The 20,262-nt window shown below is 39.0% G+C and overlaps 1 protein-coding gene across 1 annotated transcript in view; it reads left to right on the top strand.

The window, feature by feature from the left end:
* Window positions 1-20,262, top strand: part of LOC134792037 (uncharacterized) — a 73,083-nt gene that overhangs the window by 26,100 nt on the left and 26,721 nt on the right. The window contains exon 2 of the mRNA XM_063763158.1: window positions 13,357-13,555. Within this exon, the coding sequence (XP_063619228.1) occupies window positions 13,387-13,555 (169 nt within the window). The 5' untranslated portion in view covers window positions 13,357-13,386. The remainder of the gene's footprint in view (window positions 1-13,356; window positions 13,556-20,262) is intronic.

The following is a 20,262-nucleotide window of genomic DNA, read 5'->3' as shown; positions in this document are numbered from 1 at the left end:
ATCTCCATCTCGCTCACCCGCGCGCCTCTCTTACAATTCATACCGTTTAGGTGGAACGCGGAATTAAAATGTAAATAAAATCACTAATCAATGCAAAATAATTCTTTTTTTCAATAGGTACGTAATCAGCAGCATTAGTACATTAATTTACATAAGAAAAAAATAGCTAATATCATTTCTATCTATGAGTACTGTGTGGCGCCGCTGGGGAGTATGCTCCCCAGCGGCGCCACTTTCAATGCCGATTATTTCGTTTCCTATCACAGGTACAGCCATAAACATTATACGTACATGATGTACCTTTTAGGTACATCATTTCACCATATAATTCATTGGTATTCATTATGGTGGCGCCGCTGCAGAGTAGCACACCAAAAATGTGACAGTTACGTAGAAAGTGGCGCCCTCATTTATTTTCTATTATTTTATGTCGCACTATACGAGTACCTAAATAGGTGCAACAAAATCAATCGCTATATATTTTTTTGTTAACCGCGAGTTCTCAGTTCGGGGCGAACTACTAGTATATCTAGGTACAAACTCACGTTATATAGTGTTACTGCTATGTATTCGTAGTACCATATGTAACCATCCCAGCTAGTCCGCAATTTCCTGCTAACGAATTTTCCCTTTTAACCCGAAATAGACTTTATTCCTCAACAATAAGATCGATAATAGCAGAGGCACATAATATCGAACATCTGTATTAGAAGCAGAACAATATTTCCATTATGGAGGATTGTTTGCGAAACATTTCAACATCTCTCTCGCTCAATACTTTGATATCTGAAGTGTGAGAGAGATGGAAAATCGTGTGTAGATAGAGTTGTGTTCGTGTTGTTTCTTTGAAACTTGTGTGTATTTCATCGCTTAAGCGTCAGAGAACGTGTAGGTATATGAAACATGTACAGCGTGTATTTTTAATACAACCGCAAATTGAATCGTAGCGTAGGTTTTCGTGTTATGAAACGATTTTATAACGATATAAACATAAACGATAATAAATGTTTTAGTCTTAACTTAAATAAATGGCGTAATGTTTGGTGTGAGAGTGCGAGGTCAGCGAGTCTTAAACACTTCATCAAAGGGCGTCCGTTACCTGGCGTGGGTTCACGGAGCGGTGTCGCACGCTTAAGGGGCTACCGCGAAAACCGAAATTCGCAAATTGCGGGGATCTTTCTCTTTTACTCCAATGAAGGCGTAATTAGAGTGACAGAGAAAAATGCCCGCAATTTGCGAACTTCGGTTTTCGCGGTTATAGCCCTGATGCGTGTGCGATTGTAGGTAAAAATCCGCCGCACGCCTCTGCGCCATCTAAAGCCATCCCACCCGTTGGCATCTAGTCAGCGCTATGAAAAATGGCGACGCTGCACAGTTGCACCTAAGTTGCGTCGACCATAGAGTTGACTATACGCCGACGCTCAGGAGACGCTAGTGTGGACCTGTGGCTCTTAGCGTTGCTCATACTATTTTTCATCAACCCGCAGACCCGCACGCCCGCTCCTTGCACCCAAAAGGATTCTAATAGTATTCTAGTGCTTTCTTTCATGGTCTGTAATTATTTAAATTTTAAATAGTAAACATCCCTATTGTAATAGCTTCGGTAGCCGAGTTGATATAACGCTGGCCCGGTGTCCCAGAGTTCATATAACAAAAATGCTGCTACGAACTACGGCGTAGCTCGTAAATATAACTACGCATTAGAACCCCGAAATTTTCAGAACCCCTAGTGTAAATGTCATTCGATAGCCAGACGTGACGTACGCGTTTGCGTTAAGTGTCATTTTGTATGGGATTTTGAGTTCCTAAACGTCCCGCTTGGCGCGCTCTTCAAAATCTCATACAAAAATATACATAACGCAAACGCGAACGCTCGTCTGGAATGAAATTTAAATACACTAGGGGTTCTGTCTCGATGTAGCGTCGAACCAAGATTACTTCACAAAGAGTGAGCAAAAACTATTGAGTTATTATTACTATAGAGAAGCCATAGTAATAGGTACCAAGCAATGAAATTGTCGCAATCGCAACTTGTACCACGTGACCAAAACGTCGTAAGCGCCGTGAATTTTATGGCACTTACGCGTTTAGGTCGCGAGATTCACGCTCCGCTTGTGGTTTGTTGTCAAAACAACATCAACTCATGGCGCAAAATACTGGTTCTCTGTGTCGGTTCTATACCTACTTAGTAAGAATAGTTTAATGGCAAAATCGTCAAATTTCTATGAAAATATACCGAGTAACTATAGCTTCGTGACCCATTCTTGTATCGGATTAAAAAAGTGATTTATCAAAAGAAACCTTATTTTATAAATATATAACGATGTAAGTGACACCGTTGACAAATAATATACGCTTTTTCGTATAAACAGGACAAATAAAAGCAAGAGGTCACTACCTAGCTATACCAAAACGTCATATATCCATATTGAGACAAATTAAAATGGATCTGAGTTCCGTAGCAGTAGAGCTCAGTTTTGAATGTCAAAGTTACATGTATCTTTAGGTATTGAAGATAGCTTTCATGTCTCTGTCAAGTAAAACCTTATTAGGATGATCCATTTTTTTGTGTCTGCATTCAGGTCGCTTTCCTTTTACATCAATTTTGATTTAAGTAATTTAAGTACGCCATTTTCGTTTTAAGTAAATTTGCTTTGGCGTTGAGTCTTAATAAGTGTAATCCGGCGTGATTCCGGCTATGTTCGTTAAGAATTATGATAATACTCCCCGCGAGTTCGTCCGTGTAGACTGTAGAGTGAATGAATGAATGAATTCATGATTTATTGCATTGAATATTGGGTTATTTAAGTAGGTGTTGGGTACAATATTTTGGATTTGTTTCACCAAGATTCTACCTATACAGGTGTAATGAAAATGAAATGATATTTACTATTCATAACAGAGTTACAAGTCAATACATTTTAAATATCACAATATTAAATTATAATTATACAATATATTTTATAAATTAATTGCAGTTACATATTTCATAAACATAATACATATTCTTCCGGTATGTTTTTGATTTAAAGAATTATTGGTAAATAAAAAAAATCACACACAGACACACACACACACACACACACACACACACACACACACACACACACACACACACACACACACACACACACACACACACACACAGACACACACACTGTACACTGTATATTGGCGTTGGTTCGCTACTAATAGTAGAGTTAAGACCAAGACAAGTCTGCAACAATTTTGATAACACATACAGTGCAAGTGATATTATAGACGTCAAACTTCTATGAAATGACGACGTAATAACACTTGCACTGCGTATACTATCAAAATCGTTGCAGACTTTTCTTGGTCTAACTCTTAGCAAAATTTCGCCATGTTACAGAAAATTCATAAACTTGACGATATCCGTAACAAATACTATCCTTTGCCCTTCCGGGGAAACCCATCCCCATAACATATTTAATCTAAATTGGCACAGCGTTAAGTGGTAACAGACTGGCAGAGTTATTTTCATATTTATAATATTAGTAAGGATCAGTAGGGATTACTTAATATAGCCTAGATTCTGAAAGGGACCCGCGATGATTGATATCTCTAAAATGTCTGCCGCAATTTCCGTAATCAATCCTGAACGTCTGCATCAGATAGCGTTCTAAAAATAACGCAATATTTTGATGTTACAGAAAGATATCAATTCACTCCTCTTTCATCCCAGTGCTTAAGTCAGTAATATTGAATATAATATTATTCTAATCTACTGAACGAAGCGAGGAAGATATCTTGATCGTTGGTGATCCAATTTCTATAAAATTTGCCGCCAATTTTGTTCAGATCCATGCAATTTTTAAGTTCGAATATGATAATAACTATTTCTTCAATTTATATTTCGTACATAAGTTCCGAAAAACTCATTGGTACGAGCCAGGATTTGAACCCGCGACCTCCGGATTGAAAGTCGGACGTCATATCCACTCGGCTACCACCGCTCGCAATTAAATTAAATAGTGTACCTTAATTAGAACAGAACCCGAAAAGCGTTAGCGTAGTCTATTTTTGTATGGGATTTTGAACAGCGCGCCAAGCAGGACGTTTTCGAAACTCAATATCCCATACAACAAAATGACACTTAAACGCGTACGAGTACGTCACGTCACGATATCGAAAGAAATTTAAACTAGGGGTACAGATGCCTCTAGACAAATATTGTAGTCCTGTAAAACAAAATGGAGTCTCCGGTCTCAGGTAACAGGTAACTGTCTGGAAGTGTTTTCCGAAGGTCAATGTTACCGCATACCCGCCCCTAAGATTGATTAGCCGAGCTACCCCAATAGACGTTATTTTTGCACGATAAAATTGAATTGCTAGAGTCGAGCACGTTCAAGGGTCTGTCATTTTGTCACTTATCATTGACAGTTAACGTCATTAAGTGGTACAGTGGGCGCAGCACAGTTCCATTTTTATCGTCTATCACTATGCGCGTCCCTTTCGCACTTACATACTTGTTAGAACGTGACAGGCATGGTGACAAGGGATAAAAACGCGACCGTGCTACGCCGCCTGATGTAGTGCATAATTGTTGTCCATCGTATTTTCTCAGAAACGTTCGTATTTGTCATGCTCCTTCAGTCAACCTCAGTACTTTTTGTACCGAGACTGACTGAAATAGCAAGACCCGTTCGTACGTTTCCGTGAAAATACGATGAAATTAATTATGCAATACGTCTGTACCTACATCGAGTAGTTCCTATGGCAACCTTACGACTGCATGAATTGATTAAAGTCATTAAAAAAGTAGGTATATGTAGGTTACGATCAGCGGATGCTAGGAGAATCGCAGAATGTTTCTATTCAAGGGAGGTGCGTCATAAAAAGTTGAAAAAACTAATCTGACGCATAAGCGCGTCCTAATTTCTTGCTAAGGTTGAATTTATTATCAGGCTTTAGAAACTAGTGAAGAACAGAATTATATTTTGAAGGGTCACTAAAGAGTAGTATTAGTATATAGGGTCACTAAATGTGCCTCTCTCAGCTCTCTTTACAAGAGAAACTTACATAAAGTACAAAAAATTTATTAGCCTTCTGAGACCCCCGGTACAATTATTTGTAAATATTCCACAATCTATTCTGAACTTAATTTAATTAACAAAAGGCTCCAAATCCAACAACAAAACACAGCGTCTGGGTCACGGGAGGTTAAATTACTTAATCGTCGCGTGACAAGCGAAGTCGAACTTTCTATCTCTACCTCACTATTATGCTGTCCAAGACTCAAAACTAGAAATGGGCCGAATATTCGATAATTATTCGGTATTCGGCATATTTTTTCAATGTTCGTATTCGGGTCAAACAGATCACTGTGTTATGTCTTTCCTGTAGACATACACGAGAGTTAAGGGCTATAAAGGCTAATTTTCTTATTTAACCCTTATCCACATGAAAAGGTCCTCCTTTTATTTAGAGAACTATGATAAAATCATTGCTTACATGCCCACAAGCTGTTAACTATTGCCCACAGGAGAGAAAAATGTACTGTTCGCGCGAACACACTAGTTTTCTCTCCTGTGGGCAATAGTTAACAGCTTGTGGGCATGTAAGTAATGATTTTATCATAGTTCTTTAAATAAAAGGAGGACCTTTTCACGTGGATAAGGGTTAAATAAGAAAATTAGCCTTTATAGCCCTTAACTCTCGTGTATGTCTACAGGAAAGACATAACACAGTGATCTGTTTGACCCTTCAGACGAATACTTCGGTTCGAACTGCCGAAAATTTACCGAATAAACAATTATTTTAAAGGGCGTCATGCTAGTTAGCGCGGATGCACTTCGCGATCAGGTATGATAAGTTTCCGTTTCTTTTCATAAACATTCCCGGTCGGGAGGAGAATGGTCAAACACGTTATGAGTGCAGACCGCGGACCTGAATGAACTTGTCTTTCAGGCCTATTCGGATTTCGAGATAATCACAAGATCTTGATTCTTGAGACGATTTAGAGATCAACTAGATCTACATTAGATATCGACTAGATGTGACTTGGATATCTAAGTCATAACTTTTCGAAATCGTTCAAGAGGACCTCCAGAATCGCGGAAACGTCAAATTTGACATATCTATCTTACAAATATCTTTAAATTATCCGTATCGTAACTTGTTGAAGTCTAGTAGAAATCTAATTCATTTTCCGAATCGAGCCGTTTAGCGTTTTAGGCAGTTTTAGCCAAACCGAATATTCGGCCGAAGTGCTGGCGGCCTAGCGGTATAAGAGCGTGCGATTTTCAATCCGGAGGTCACGGGTTCAAACCCCGGCTCGTGCCTACCAATGAGTTTTTCGGAACTTATGTACGAAATATCATTTGATATTTACCAGTTGCTTTTCGGGAAGGAAAACATCGCGAGGAAACCGGACTAATCCCAATTAGGCCTACTTTACCCTCTGCGTTGAAAGGTCAGATGGCAGTCGTTTTCGTAAAAACTAGCGCCTACGTCAATTTTTGGCATTAGTTGTCAAGCGGACCCCAGGCTCCCATGAGCCGTGGCAAAATGCCGGGACAACGCGAGGAAGGAGAGATTCGTATTCGGCAAAGTCGACTATGGGCCCATCTCTAGTCACAACCAAAGTCGCAGTGAGTCGCTCAATTAGTTAGTTACCTATTCACCCCACGATCTGAATAATTAAAGTTGTTTGACCTAGTCTGCTAAAGACGCAGATATTCGAGATAATACCGACATTAAACTAAAAGTCTGGTCACGAAAAGTCTGAGGGTCTACCGCGAACACCGAAGTTCGCCAATTGCTGGCATCTTTGTATTTTACTCCAATTAATTTTTTAGTGTCAGACTGCCCGATTCGAACTTTAAGATACGTCAATTAATAGATCTAGAAACGATATTGATTAGATGTATCAGTGTCAAACGTGACGTTTTTGTTTGAAGAAATGTCACATTTGATACTGACGTATCTAATCCAGCGAAATGCTATACATGGAAGTATTCTGTCCGCTCAATTATGACCCAACGCAAACTACCCCGCGATAGGCGGTACTTACAAACTGCTCGATTGGCAATCTCAGTACCACCGAGATGACAGTCAGTGACAAATGGCTAAATTGATTTATAAAAACAACATTTTTTTGTAATTAAAAATATATTCATGTGTCGTGAAGTGGTGCAGAAGTTATTTTAGTTCATACCAAGGACAGTGGAATCACTTTTCACTTGTAGTAAACAGATAACTTCAGTAGAATTTGGAAAAAACATGACGATTTGTTTTCAATACTACCGTGCTAAGCTAAAACGTAACAACTGCATACGACTTTCATAACAACATACGACTTTTTAAATTGCGAGGATAATAGGGATGGTGTTATGCTAAATGAAGTAGACTATTTTATTAACTTGTGTTTGGTTTAGGTATTTTCTATATAATTATAAATGTAGTAATAAATTCCTTCTTACAGATTTGTATTTTCCTTTTTTATTTCATGAGATGGAGATATAAAAAAGCTACCTAGTTATTTCAAATTAATAATCAAATTTGGTATTGTCATTTTACATTACTTTCCATTCAGATTCCCACAAGATGCTATTCGCAGAGAACTATGGAAAAAAGCTGTCCAATTAGAGAGACATGAAATTGAGTGGATGCCTGGCAAGATATCTAGAATATGTTCTATTCATGAGATATAACCCGTGAGATAATCATACCCGGTTCCTATATGTAGATACATTTTTCCTATCATGCTTTCACTGAATTAATTTAACAAATACACACATTATCTGAACCTTCTACTGTCACATATATGTAGGTTCTCTCTCAAGCCATTCCCGTCAGTAGAAAAGAGCGGCAAACATATTAACTCACATTATAGACGGGTCTAACGCGAATTATATTCAATTACCTTGATTTACCGACGTAAATCATATGTAATATGTGTTCAAAACGCGAAAGTTTAAAATATTATAAGAGCGGCAAATTTAGAAAATGTAAGCGCGCGAACGGCTGTGGTCCTATACAAAATTTTAATTTTGCACCTTTTTCTACTGACAAACTTGCTTGACCGGCTATATACATATAAAATATTCTGAACTGAAAGTGGGGATTTATTGTGACTCCGCCTGTTCAAATATTTTTAACCCGATTCGTGTACCCATGTAAATTTTGCAGACTGTATAGCCAGTCCGATTTCTAAGATCAAGTTCGCCATACATTTACTATGGCGTACTTAATCTTAGAAAAACGGACAGACTATACCTGAACGTGACTTCGCACTGACATGCAGATTGATAATAAAATATACAAAATACTTATTATAGCGGAATACATTTATACAACAATGATATATTTACTTATGTTGAGTTAGTCTGTCATGTCATAACAACATTTTAACTAGTTATCTTTTAATCTGCATTAAATTATTATACGTGAATTATTTGACTGGTTCTTCACTGTATGGCATAAACCTATCCCTGTCCAAGTCATATTCTAATCAAATATGAACCGCGAACTCTCAGCGGCCAGTACGTACATCAAGAAGGTTATTAGCGGATTAATGTCGCTGATTGGTAGTTATTGACATTATATGCATTTCATCTACACTTAGCTATGTACCATTAGTGTAATAAAGATGACTCTTGTTTTGTTTACGAGCTTTGATTACAGGCTCTGTAAACGCGTCGTCTTATTTGAATGTAGGCGTAATTGTGTATGTGTGCTAATTTGGCCCGAGAATTTGAACGGTAATGTTCCTAAAGGCGGTATCCATGGTTATACAGGGTGCAATCTTTTACGTGATACAAAATTAGTGTTTCATATACTTCTTCCCACAACTAAGAGGTCTTACAAAGGTCTCGATTGCTAACTTGCTTTATTCAGTTTTAATTTCAGTTGCAAGATATCCTCTTTTTTTTCCATATGAATGGTCATCCTACTTCTTTACAAATGAACAAAAAGTTTAGTATCAGTTTTACAGTAAATACTCTAGAGTGATAGGTACCATACTAATTTAAAACAAGTAATTTCGACAACTGTCGACGTGACATGACTTGTCAAAATAATCATCTAACTCAAAAAATTTACCAAGTTTTAAAAATGCCTCCTCCCTATCCCTATTACGCATATTGAGCGTTCGGATATGGTGTCGTTTTATTTTACGACCCATAGTACGGTGCAAACTCAGATATTGTTCCATGAAAAATATCCGGAACTTCCAATCCCGACACGTCGTCTTATAAACAGTACTGTCCATAATTTAAGGACTTATGGCCAGTTTACAGTCCCAGAACATGCCCGAGGCAGAGGACGACGAGCACGGTACGCGGAACCGTTCCGTACTCGAGTACTGGAGTACTTTCACCGCCACCCACAAGCCAGCACAAGGCAAGCCGCGGCTCGATTTGGAACATCCCATTTTTTTATGTGGAAACTGTTGAATGCCCAAGGGAAACATCCCTTCCACTTTCAGCGTGTACAGGATATTGTTCTCGCAGATTACGGCAAAAGGACACAGTTTTGCCAATGGCTACTAGGTCACTTACATCTCAACATCTTGTGGTCAGATGAAGCGACCTTTACAAGAATAGGATTGTTCAACGTCCACAATGAACACTGGTGGAGTGATGTAAACCCACATGTCACACGCAGAGATGCATTCCAAACTCGCTTTTCGCTTAATGTGTGAGCAGGCATTCTAAATAACTGCGTAATAGGGCCGCATTTTATTGAAGGTACACTAAATGGGCCTAAATACGAGGATCTGCTAAGAAACGTTTTACCAAGATTATTGATGGGAGTTCCTGATGAAAATCTAGAAAACTTACACTTTCAGCAAGACGGAGCTCCTGCACACTTTTCACTACGGGTTCGAAACTACTTAAATCAGGAGTTCCCCGACCGATGGATTGGACGCAATGGCCCCATCGCTTGGCCACCTCGTTGCCCTGATCTCACCCCACTAGACTTCTTTTTATGGGGTGAGATTAAAAGGCAAGTTTACGAGCGAGAATCGCATACTGTCGCAGAGCTTCGCCAAAAAATTATACAGGCGTTTGATGTTGTGAGAGGTGAGAGCCAAGGAGTATGTACTTCGCAAACTTAGAGACAATTTAAGACGGCGTGCGGAGTTATGCCAGCAGGAAGGTGGTGGACATTTTGAACAGTTATTAATAGAGATGGGTCGCGGGTATTTACCCAATTTACCCACCCAGGTAAATACCCGGTAAATACCCATCTACCCGGTATTTACCCGTATCTACCCAAATGGACGGGTAGATTCATTTCTTGTTGCACATGTCGATTTGTGTTAAAGTGGAGATATAAACCGAGTTAATGGTTGTAATTATTGTGTGTGATTTAAAATGAAATGGTTTAGTGAAAACTAAGGAATTTTTAGTACAATTTTGATAAATATTAAAAAAAGGCCATCATAAGAGTATTTTTTTTAGATTTGAGTAAATTATCGTACTTATACGTTGATAATACACATTCCAACTTCGGTCGGCGGGGGGTGTGGTTGGGGGGAGGGGGGGTAAAAGAGAACTTTTTCATATTTCTTGGAAACTGTCATTAATATCGAAAAGTGTTGTATGTACAAACTAAAGTAGACATAATTTTCTACAAAAAAGGTTATATATATTTTTGTCCTATAACTAACTGTATTTGACTTATAAGCTTCCCAAGTTGTGATACTGCACATTTTTTTTATATTATCATTCATAAGTAGTCTTTATTTTCATCTTTCTAATGTATATTAAAAGCGTTTCAAAACATTTCCGGAAGCCAGGGAATGATTTTACACACTTTTCATAATTGGACTGATATGTTAAAATCGAACTTCACCTCAAAACAACCTTTTCGTAATTAGTATGAACATACATTTTATGTCACATTATAAAAAAATACTTAAATTAATCTTATTTATACTCACATACCATTAAACACATGAAATTTAGAAGAAAAACGAAAATACCCGCGTATTTACCCGCGGGTAGGTAAATATCGGGTATTTACCGGGTAAATACCCGAGAGCGGGTATTTACCCGGGTAGTTACCCATCTCTAGTTATTAAAATACGTTTGAAGTAAACTAGTTTTCATTTTGTAAATAAATTTTGTCTACTTACTTCGTTTATTATTAACAGTCTTTATGTAGAAGTACAATCACCACACGGTAATGTAGAACCACTCGCAAATGTTGATAACTTGGCCGTGTAATGCAATCAGGCATTATCGGTAACTTTTGTGTGTAATCGAGAACGACGGATGGTCCCATGATGTGAAATTTTGACGCTGAAAAACTGATTTACGTAAAAAAATGTCATTCTCTACGTAAATCCATTTAGGTGACAGATTTGTTTGTTAAACGCTAGATGTCGCTGTCCCCAGCGGAAACTGGGTAACGCTAGTCCCTCCAAGATTTCTTAAGAGAAAGTTATTCAAATTGATAAGGCTTTCTTCGAATCGGTAATTAGCTACGGAACTTATCAATCATCAATAACAGTGGTAAGATAATTGATAAAACTCGTGAAGTGTCATTGTCATAGAATGTAGGGTGTCCATACTTTGAGTTTGTGATTAAATTATTTGTTAGAAAAATATGAAGTTTTAAATAAGACTAATTTAAACAATTGAATAAATGCATTATATTCTCCAGCATGAGCGGAACTAGATACACTATTTTTGTATCACGTAAAAGATTGCACCCTGTATATGATCGCAGATCTAATCCATATCGTTTCTAGATCTATTAGGTGACTGAACGTATCTTAAAGTTCGAATCGGGCCGAGAGAAAGATTTGCGAACATCGGTGTTCGCGGTAGGCCCTCTGATAAGACAGACATTTAACCGAAAGTCTGGTCACGAAAAGCCTGTTTTCTTAGAACAATTTGTACAGGATGAGTTAGCAAGAAAAGTGGATCGAGGTGTTTCTTAGTAAATGGTGCTCTTAATATATTGAAGATACCTAATCGTGGTTTTTATAACCTCGTGAATTTTATTTATATACGAAAGATGCAAATGAAATGAGGGTATTTGAGTTTAGGGTTCCGTACCTCAAAAAGATAAGAACGGAACCATTATTGCATCACTTTGCCGTCCGTCCGTTTGTCTGCAGCACAGAAGGCGGTTTTCTGTGGTCTGTAGTCAGTACAGGCATAATGTCTGCTGTAGTGTGTGCTAAAGACGGCGCCCTACATCCGATATCGGATCGGACAATGCGAAAACGCTCTCAAGGTTCTAGCTTGAAATATCGAACTCGGCCAACTAGAAAGACGCTATCAAGGATCAGACAGCATGTCGGTAACAAATAGGGGAGACTAATATAGAAAAGTCGCCTTTCTAGACACAACCATGCATAATATACCTTATGTCAAAGGAAATAGAGTTGGAAATTGTATGTGATGCTTTATAATACTGGCTGGTAGCGCTAAAGTCTATATGACTTAAGTATGATATGAATAGCTACGCTTTTCTGGAACGTAGTACTCTAGTAATAAGAACTATGGCCGCATTGGCTGTCAGCGCATATAAAGTGCAGTATTTTGCTTGGTTTCATTTGAAAAAGGTAAAGCGAGGGAAAGGTAGCCGCACACTGAACACAATGTCGAAGGTTGTAAGTCAGTAGGTTAAGTAGGTATGTGAAAAAAAACGCCAACTGAATAAGTGCTTTAATTATATATTTTTCTTAAAATTTGGTACATACAGGGTGGCTAAAAAATAACTGCATTCCCGTTGCCAGGGAGGCTATGGGATTATACTGAGCAACTTTTACTAAGGGACCAACTCCGAAATCGCGAAAAAAAATTTGGCTGTTTCATACATTTTGGCTAGTCTATGCTCTGTGGGAGGGTAAATTTTTTTTTGTGATTTAGGGGTTGGTCCCATATTAAAACTTGCTCAGTATAATCCCAAAACCTCCCTGGCAACGAGAATGCAGTTATTTTTTAGCCACCGTGTTTATAGATACCATAGACTAGGAATCCTCTAGACGGAGTTTAGAGCAATTATTTCGTGATACCGATGCTGCCAAAAATACGGGGGTGCGGGGGACGAGGTGAGCGAGGTCCCGTGCCGTGATTGGTCCGTTCAAAGACACGGACGTCACACAAAGCCACTTTCGACTCGAAAATGGAGTAAAACTACCGTACTTGTGGCAGAGGGGGTAGCGCTATTACTATGCTCAGTCTGGAGGATGTCTTGTCTGTGATAGATACAAACCTTATTATTGTAGGTAAGTTATTTTGTTTGTTGTTGGAGTATGTACCGCTACTTGTACTTAAAAGCGGAATATTGGGACGTCCCGAAAAATTCAGGACGTGTGGTCATCTAGGTAATCTTCAACCGTCATATTTGATTTAAATTTGTTGTCCCCAGCGCTGAAGGCGTGTCGCTTGTGATGTCGGCATGGAGGTGGTGCTCCCCCTGGCGGTGGTGTGCGTGCTGGCCGTGAGCGGCGCCCCCAACGCGACGCGCCGCCACCCGGCCCGGCCCGACCCGACGCGGCCCGAGCTCGAGCCCGAGGACGATGAGCATCACCTGGACTATTATGATGAGGAGCGGATTAATATATCAGGTGAGACCCGACCCGACTAAACCCGAGCGAACCCGACAAAACCCAAGCCAACCCGACCCGACCCGACTAAACTTGTTGTTGTTGTTGTTGTTGTTTCCAATGGTTCGTTGAGGTTTCTAAAAAAACCCTGACACATGTAACTAAATCCAAGTAGCCCGACAAAACCCGAGCCAACCCGACTCGACCCAACTAAACCTGTTGTTGTTTTCAGTGGTTAGTTGATGTTTCTAAAAAAAACCCTGACACACCCAACTAAACCCATGTAGCCCGACAAAACCCGACCGGACCCGACAAAACCCGAGCCAACCCGACTAAACTTATTGTTGTTGTTGTTGTTACCAGTGGTTAGTTGAGGTTTCTAAAAAACCTGACACACGCCATGTCCCCCCGAAACCCTGACAAGGAGCCAAAAATCCTGACATGTCAAAGGCAATCCTGAAATATTAACCTTCGACCCGATCCAACCCAACAATTTTAATTAGTAAATTTAGTTCTCGTCCTTACAATATACCTGGGTAATTAGTATTTCTAAGGATAGCCTTGTCATATTAAAGTTAATTCCGTAAAGTAAAGCAAAGTATAACAAAGGACTCTAGGAAATATAAAGTAAAATGTCACTGTTATTTCTAACAGTTAAGTTTCCACCTTTCAAGCATAATGTAAATAAGTCTTGGTTTAGCTCCCTACGTTCATGTGACCTACTTAATACAGTAAATAATAACATGGTCTAGTTCATGGTATAATAATATACTCCGCCTGGTACTCCATTCCCGTCTTTTCTAGGTCACCTAACTGACACGGGCTTACGTCATCATGCGACAGCGCTATATGATAATATGCGATAGCGCTATATATAGCGGCCATGTTGTTGTGACGTAGCCCCGTGTCACTCTGGGAATGGAAGACCATGTTTTATTAGACTATGGTCTAGTTTTGTTCATTATACTCGAGTATTCTATAATAACAAATAATATATAATAGGGCTCGTAATGCGATCCATTGAGAGATAATGGACGGGAATGTGAAAAGAAAAAGGTAAAAACGTAAAGATATAAAAGCCAGAAGTATTTCTTACATGTACAGGAAAAAGCGGTGGTGGCTGAGTGGATATGACATCCGACTTTCAATCCGGAGGTCGCGGGTTCAAATCCTGGCTCGTACCAATGAGTTTTTCGGAACTTATATACGAAATATCATTCGATATTTACCACTAGCTTTTCGGCGAAGGAAAACATCGTGAGGAAACCTGCAATGTATCTGCGAAGAAATTCAAAAGGTGTATTAAGTGAAGTGGAATCCGCATTGGGCTTGCGTGGGGACTATAGCCCAAGCCCTCTCGCGCATGAGAGAAGCCCTGTGCTCATTAGTGGGATGTATATAGGCTGAATTATTTATTTATATTTAAGAGATCGAGATAATACCAAATACAAGAGTTAAGGTAACATTCGGATAGCAACTTCAGCTGCTATACTGTTGTGACATTTATGTTGCAGCCCTCACGAGAGTGCTGTCACAGTTAATTTCCGTGATGAAATGGGTGACGGATTGAATGTTCTATAGGGACCGTGCGCGTTGGAGGGTCTGCCATCTTGTGGCCTGAATCGGAAACATATGTGCACATGTATCATTGCCAAAGCAAGTGCTACCTCTACCGTGCTCGTCGGTACGTTTCCTTGTGCATAGTAGGTTCTGCCATCTTGTGGACTACATCGGAAGCATAAACGACACATTTACGCCAAAAATCTGACGGCTCCTTTGCGTCCTATGCTGCCCCGTACAGTTGTTCATGCACGGGGATTCAGCACCCGTATCGCACAGGTCGCAATTCTTAACCGTATTTATCTCGTAAAATTTTGCGAGGTGGTTAATTTTTTTATCAATTTAGTTTTTGGAAATTTTCCGAAATGGCGGGGCCATACATTTATTCAGTTTTAAGTTATGTCCCGACTGTCTACACCTCACAGAGCCACTTAAGTAACTATTTTTTGGTGTTGGAGATATATGTCAATAGGATTCGGACTCGCATTTTTACACAACAGCAGATAAGCTTCTATTAGGGCCGCGTATATCTTATCAATAGTGGGTCAGAGCTTCCGAACCACGAAACCCATTCGGCGGGTAATATATAACGGGGTTCAAGAGGGTTTGGGGTTGCGGTAAACCGTAGATGGAAGTGTGAAATGTCAGTGGCTTGTATTTGGAGGTATTTTGATTTTTCTTCTTAGTATTACTCAAATTCATAGAGAGTTACTGTTATGGTAAATTATGTAGCAACAGTACAAATTGAAAGTGAAAGAATAAGGATCAAAGTCAAATGGCGATCTAACAGTTTTAAACTTCTGTCGAAAGATGTCAGTAAATTTACAGTGGCTACATAATTTACTTTGACAATCCGCCTCGGGGCTGTCCATAAATTACGTCATCGATTTTTGACGATTTTAGACCCCCCCCCCCCCCTACAATCATCCAAAAATCATACTTCAAATGACCCCATTTCCTCCTACTTCATGCTACCGTCATCCGATGTCCAGACCCCCCCACCCCTAATTTGAAATGACGTAATTTATGAATAGCCCCCTCTATACACTCTATTTTCTATGGTAATACTTATTTAAAGAATAAGTTTTATACATACGTGTATGGAAAATGCCAATGCCTGTCCTCTTGCATAAAAGAGGAATGCACTTTGTATGTAGCTTGTTTACCCTATCCTATGCATCTGCAATCTGCAAAGTCATTTGAGTTTAATAAGAAAAATGCAAATAGTATCTTATGCAGCATTTTTATCATAAATTATATAAAAGGACAGCAGGCTACCGTAAACTGGGGTTACTTTGAGTAGCGGGGAAATATTGATCATCGAGAGAGATTTTTGAACTCGTTTATGAATTTTATGGTGTAGTTTGCAACCTTAACAGAAATACACGGTGAAAGCGTTCGGATAACAATTCTTTATAATATTGTCTTCGGTTACCGCGATTGTTATTCATGAAATAAAACTATTTAGACGGATTATATCTCAATTATTATAGTTCGAAAATCGATGGTCAATATTTCCCCGCGGTTCAAAGTAACCCCAGTTTACAGGTACCCAAAGCATTATGCAGTAATAAGGCGTGCCAAACACGATCAATACATAGTTGGCAGGCTGCCACAGCTGACTCCAATATCGGTAAATGAAAGGGCTGATTGAAACCTAGGTCGTGCCATTTTGGAAGTAGGCTAACTCCAAAATACATTTTTGGGTCGTTCGAGCATTCAAGTAGGTACCAAGATAGTTTTTAAGATATGTTTATTTTTACTATGGCCCAAGAGTTCAACACAATCAATACCAAAGAATTTTATTATGTATACCTACCTGTAGGTACTTAACTAAATGTTGTGCCTTGAAATTACGACATTCAAATAATATTGACACCTGCACGAAAATATTCGAGTTAATTTTGGACCATAGTAGGGTTTACGGTACATGATTTCGAAAATTTGGTAACTTTGGTAAGGTTTAGTAACCTCCTTAGTATTAGGAGAGCAGTGAAAGGAATAGGACGAACTGAGCAATTGACGAAATGGGAATTAGACGAACGCAGCAACTGACGAACCATGATATTGACGAACGGAGAATCGGACGAATGGTGCAGAATTAATTACAATTCTTAACAATGTTTTTGAGGACTTGGTAACTTGCACCATTCACTAACCCGGGGTTAACCGGTTAAACCTGGAGTTACCATGGTTACCAATACAATTTGACACTGGGCTAACGGTTTAACCGGTTAACCCCGGGTTAGTGCTATGGTGCAAGTGGCGCTTAGTTGTTACTAAGTAAAACAGTTAAACGAGAATATGGCCTTGGCAAGCGGCCACACAGCTGACTAACATAACTAGTTCTGAAAGTGCTTAATTGAAACCTAGGCGACGCCAGCATTTTAGAGATAAAAATTGATTTCGGCGGGTGAAGATTTTTTATGTTGTTATCTAGCCAGAATAATAGGAGAGATTTGACGCCTTTTATGAAATTAATGAAGTAAGTATTGGAAACATGGACATAGTAAAATATTATAGTTTTAATTTTAAATTTGATTTTTTATAAGTATTATTATTTAGATGTAGGTAAATTCGCTTAGTTATTATTTCACAGATTGTAATTTTGACGTGTAATGTATACTGTGTACAATGCTACATCACTATCATCACTACACCTTATAAAACAAAGTCCCCCGCCGCGTCTGTCTGTTTGTATGTTTGTGTGTTTGTATGTTCGCGATAAACTCAAAAACCACTGAACGGACTTTCATGCGGTTTTCACCTATCAATAGAGTGATTCTTGAGGAAAGTTTAGGTGTATATCGTCGGGTGACAAGCAAAAGTCACTAAGTACTATTAAAAAATTAAAGTAACAATGCAACAAATTGCTTGTCACCCGACGATATCGTCAAGTGACAACCAAAACTCACTAAGTACAAAGTAAGGTCGATTTTTGTTTAATTATTTTTAAACAAAAATCGACCTTACTCTGGTACTAATATGGTTCACTATGGCTAAGAACTTATGGTGGTAATTAATGAGTTTTGATTGTCACCTGACGATGATTTGTTAACCCGTGCGAAGCCGGGGCGGGTCGCTATAGCTATTAATAAATATGAATATGAATATGAAAGGGTCTTTGATCTATAATAAAGTATTCTCATTAAAGATCAACATTTGAGAAACTAGGTCAATTTGCATAAGATTGTAGGTATTTTATTTATTTACGCCAAATTCATAAGTTCATAACTTCGTTATTTATCTCGAGATTGAACAGCACCCTTTTACTTTGTAGGCTTCGCGAAACTTCTAGGAAGATATTCTGTTATTAAATCTTGAAGACTAGAATCAAGATAACTCTGCAGCGATTTTTATAGAAGTTTGTCGTTTAAAATAACACTTGCACAGTATTGTATCTTGGCTTAAAACTACTTACCTAATACCTACCAGACTTACCCGCAGTCTGGGCTATCAAAATCGCTGGACTTATCATACTGCCCGATTCGAACTTTAAGATACGTCAATGAATAGATCTAGAAACGATATGGATTAGATGTGTCAGTGTCAAAAGTGACGTTTTTGTTTGAAGAAACGTCACATTTGACACTGACATATCTAATCCATATCGTTCCTAGATCTATTAATTGACGTATCTTAAAGTTCGAATCGGGCCGTTGATCTAACTCTACATTTTAAAATGTAACATAACCTTAAATTACAGCTGGTACATTTAAATTTACCCTACAGTTTCAAATCATTGTACCTAAAACATATCTCGTAACAAACACAAACTGAAATAAAGCATTATACTCGTAATACCACACAATGCCAAAAACGCAGAGTTAACCACACAATTCTCGCTCAGAACTATTGTGTCGTGGCAATTGCTGGTTGACGCTTGCATTCAGAGTTTTACTAACTTTTTGCAGACCGCAGCCGAGCGGGCGACAAGCGGTAGAATATACATGTAGATGTATTTTATAACGTTTGAAAACTTTGCAGCGCTTTTATAAGCTACTATTTACATGCGGTGCGCGTATTAACACATTCATTGCCACTAAGTGCTACGGGTTACGCTCGTAACTCGTAGCCACGTTTTCGTCGTATGTAGCGCGTAGTCGCTACGAACAGTGTACCCGACAGTCGGGTTCTTGGCCCTGAATGTGTTAAGGTGACTCACGCTACAACGGTCCGGGGCGCCCGACACTCTTTTTCTATGACAGGTGACGGTGGTCACGTGATACTTTCTATAGAAAACTGAAGACCGGGCGCCCGGGCCGGGCCCGGACCGTTTTAGCGTGAGTCATCCTTTAATTAAGGTAAACGTACTAGTGCTCGTCATGCTAATGCCCAATAGATGACACCTTGCTGTCACCTCTATTGATAAATGACTTATTAAGTTTCAAGATGACATGTACTGGGACCGCGTCGTTTTTGCTTGCTTGTTGCGAGTGGAAATACTATACTTAATTTTGAACTCGTAGCTAAATCAGATGTTTATGTTTTCTACCTAACCTAAGCCTAACCTACAACCTAAGCGCAACTCGAACGAGGATACTTTACTGCTTAAAAACAGTGAGCATAATCGATTTTGCTACGGGCGTGAGAAAAAGTTTATATGACAGGTTTTTAGCTTACACTTTTTAGTTTTAGGGCACATTTTATAAGGAAATAGCGACGCGCCCCGGCTTCGCATGGGTTAACAAATTATAGATTTAAACCTTCCTCAAGAATCACTCTGTCGATAGGTAAAAAACCGCATGAAAATCCGTTCAGTAGTTTTTGAGTTTATCGCGAACATACTTGCAGACAGACGCGGCGGGGGACTTTGTTTTATAAGGTGTAGTGAAGAAAAGCAGGTGGAAGTATGGATGTTGTATGTTCTAGAGCAACATGTACCTAAGTTTAAATTAATCAGTCGAAGAGATATCGAACTTGGCTCTCTTGTTACACAAATAACTTTTCTCGGAATCCGTCTACTAAATTAAATACCCTGCCCACTTGTCTTGACGAATTGCCCTAGTGACCTCTTTGAAAAATAAATCAGCATCAATTCAGTTAAGGTCGGCTCTGCTGCCCTACTTGAGAAGTAGTAGACAGAGAGTTAGCTCCGGGAAAAAGGATACAATTTTGAGAGCAGTCGAGCTCTATTTATTTTCGCTATCTTTGTTATCTAGATTCTG

Source organism: Cydia splendana, chromosome 7, assembly GCF_910591565.1.
Source record: "Cydia splendana chromosome 7, ilCydSple1.2, whole genome shotgun sequence".
Lineage (NCBI taxonomy): Eukaryota > Metazoa > Arthropoda > Insecta > Lepidoptera > Tortricidae > Cydia > Cydia splendana.
The sequence above is the reverse complement of the archived record's forward strand: the minus strand, read 5'-3'. Positions and strand labels throughout refer to the sequence as shown.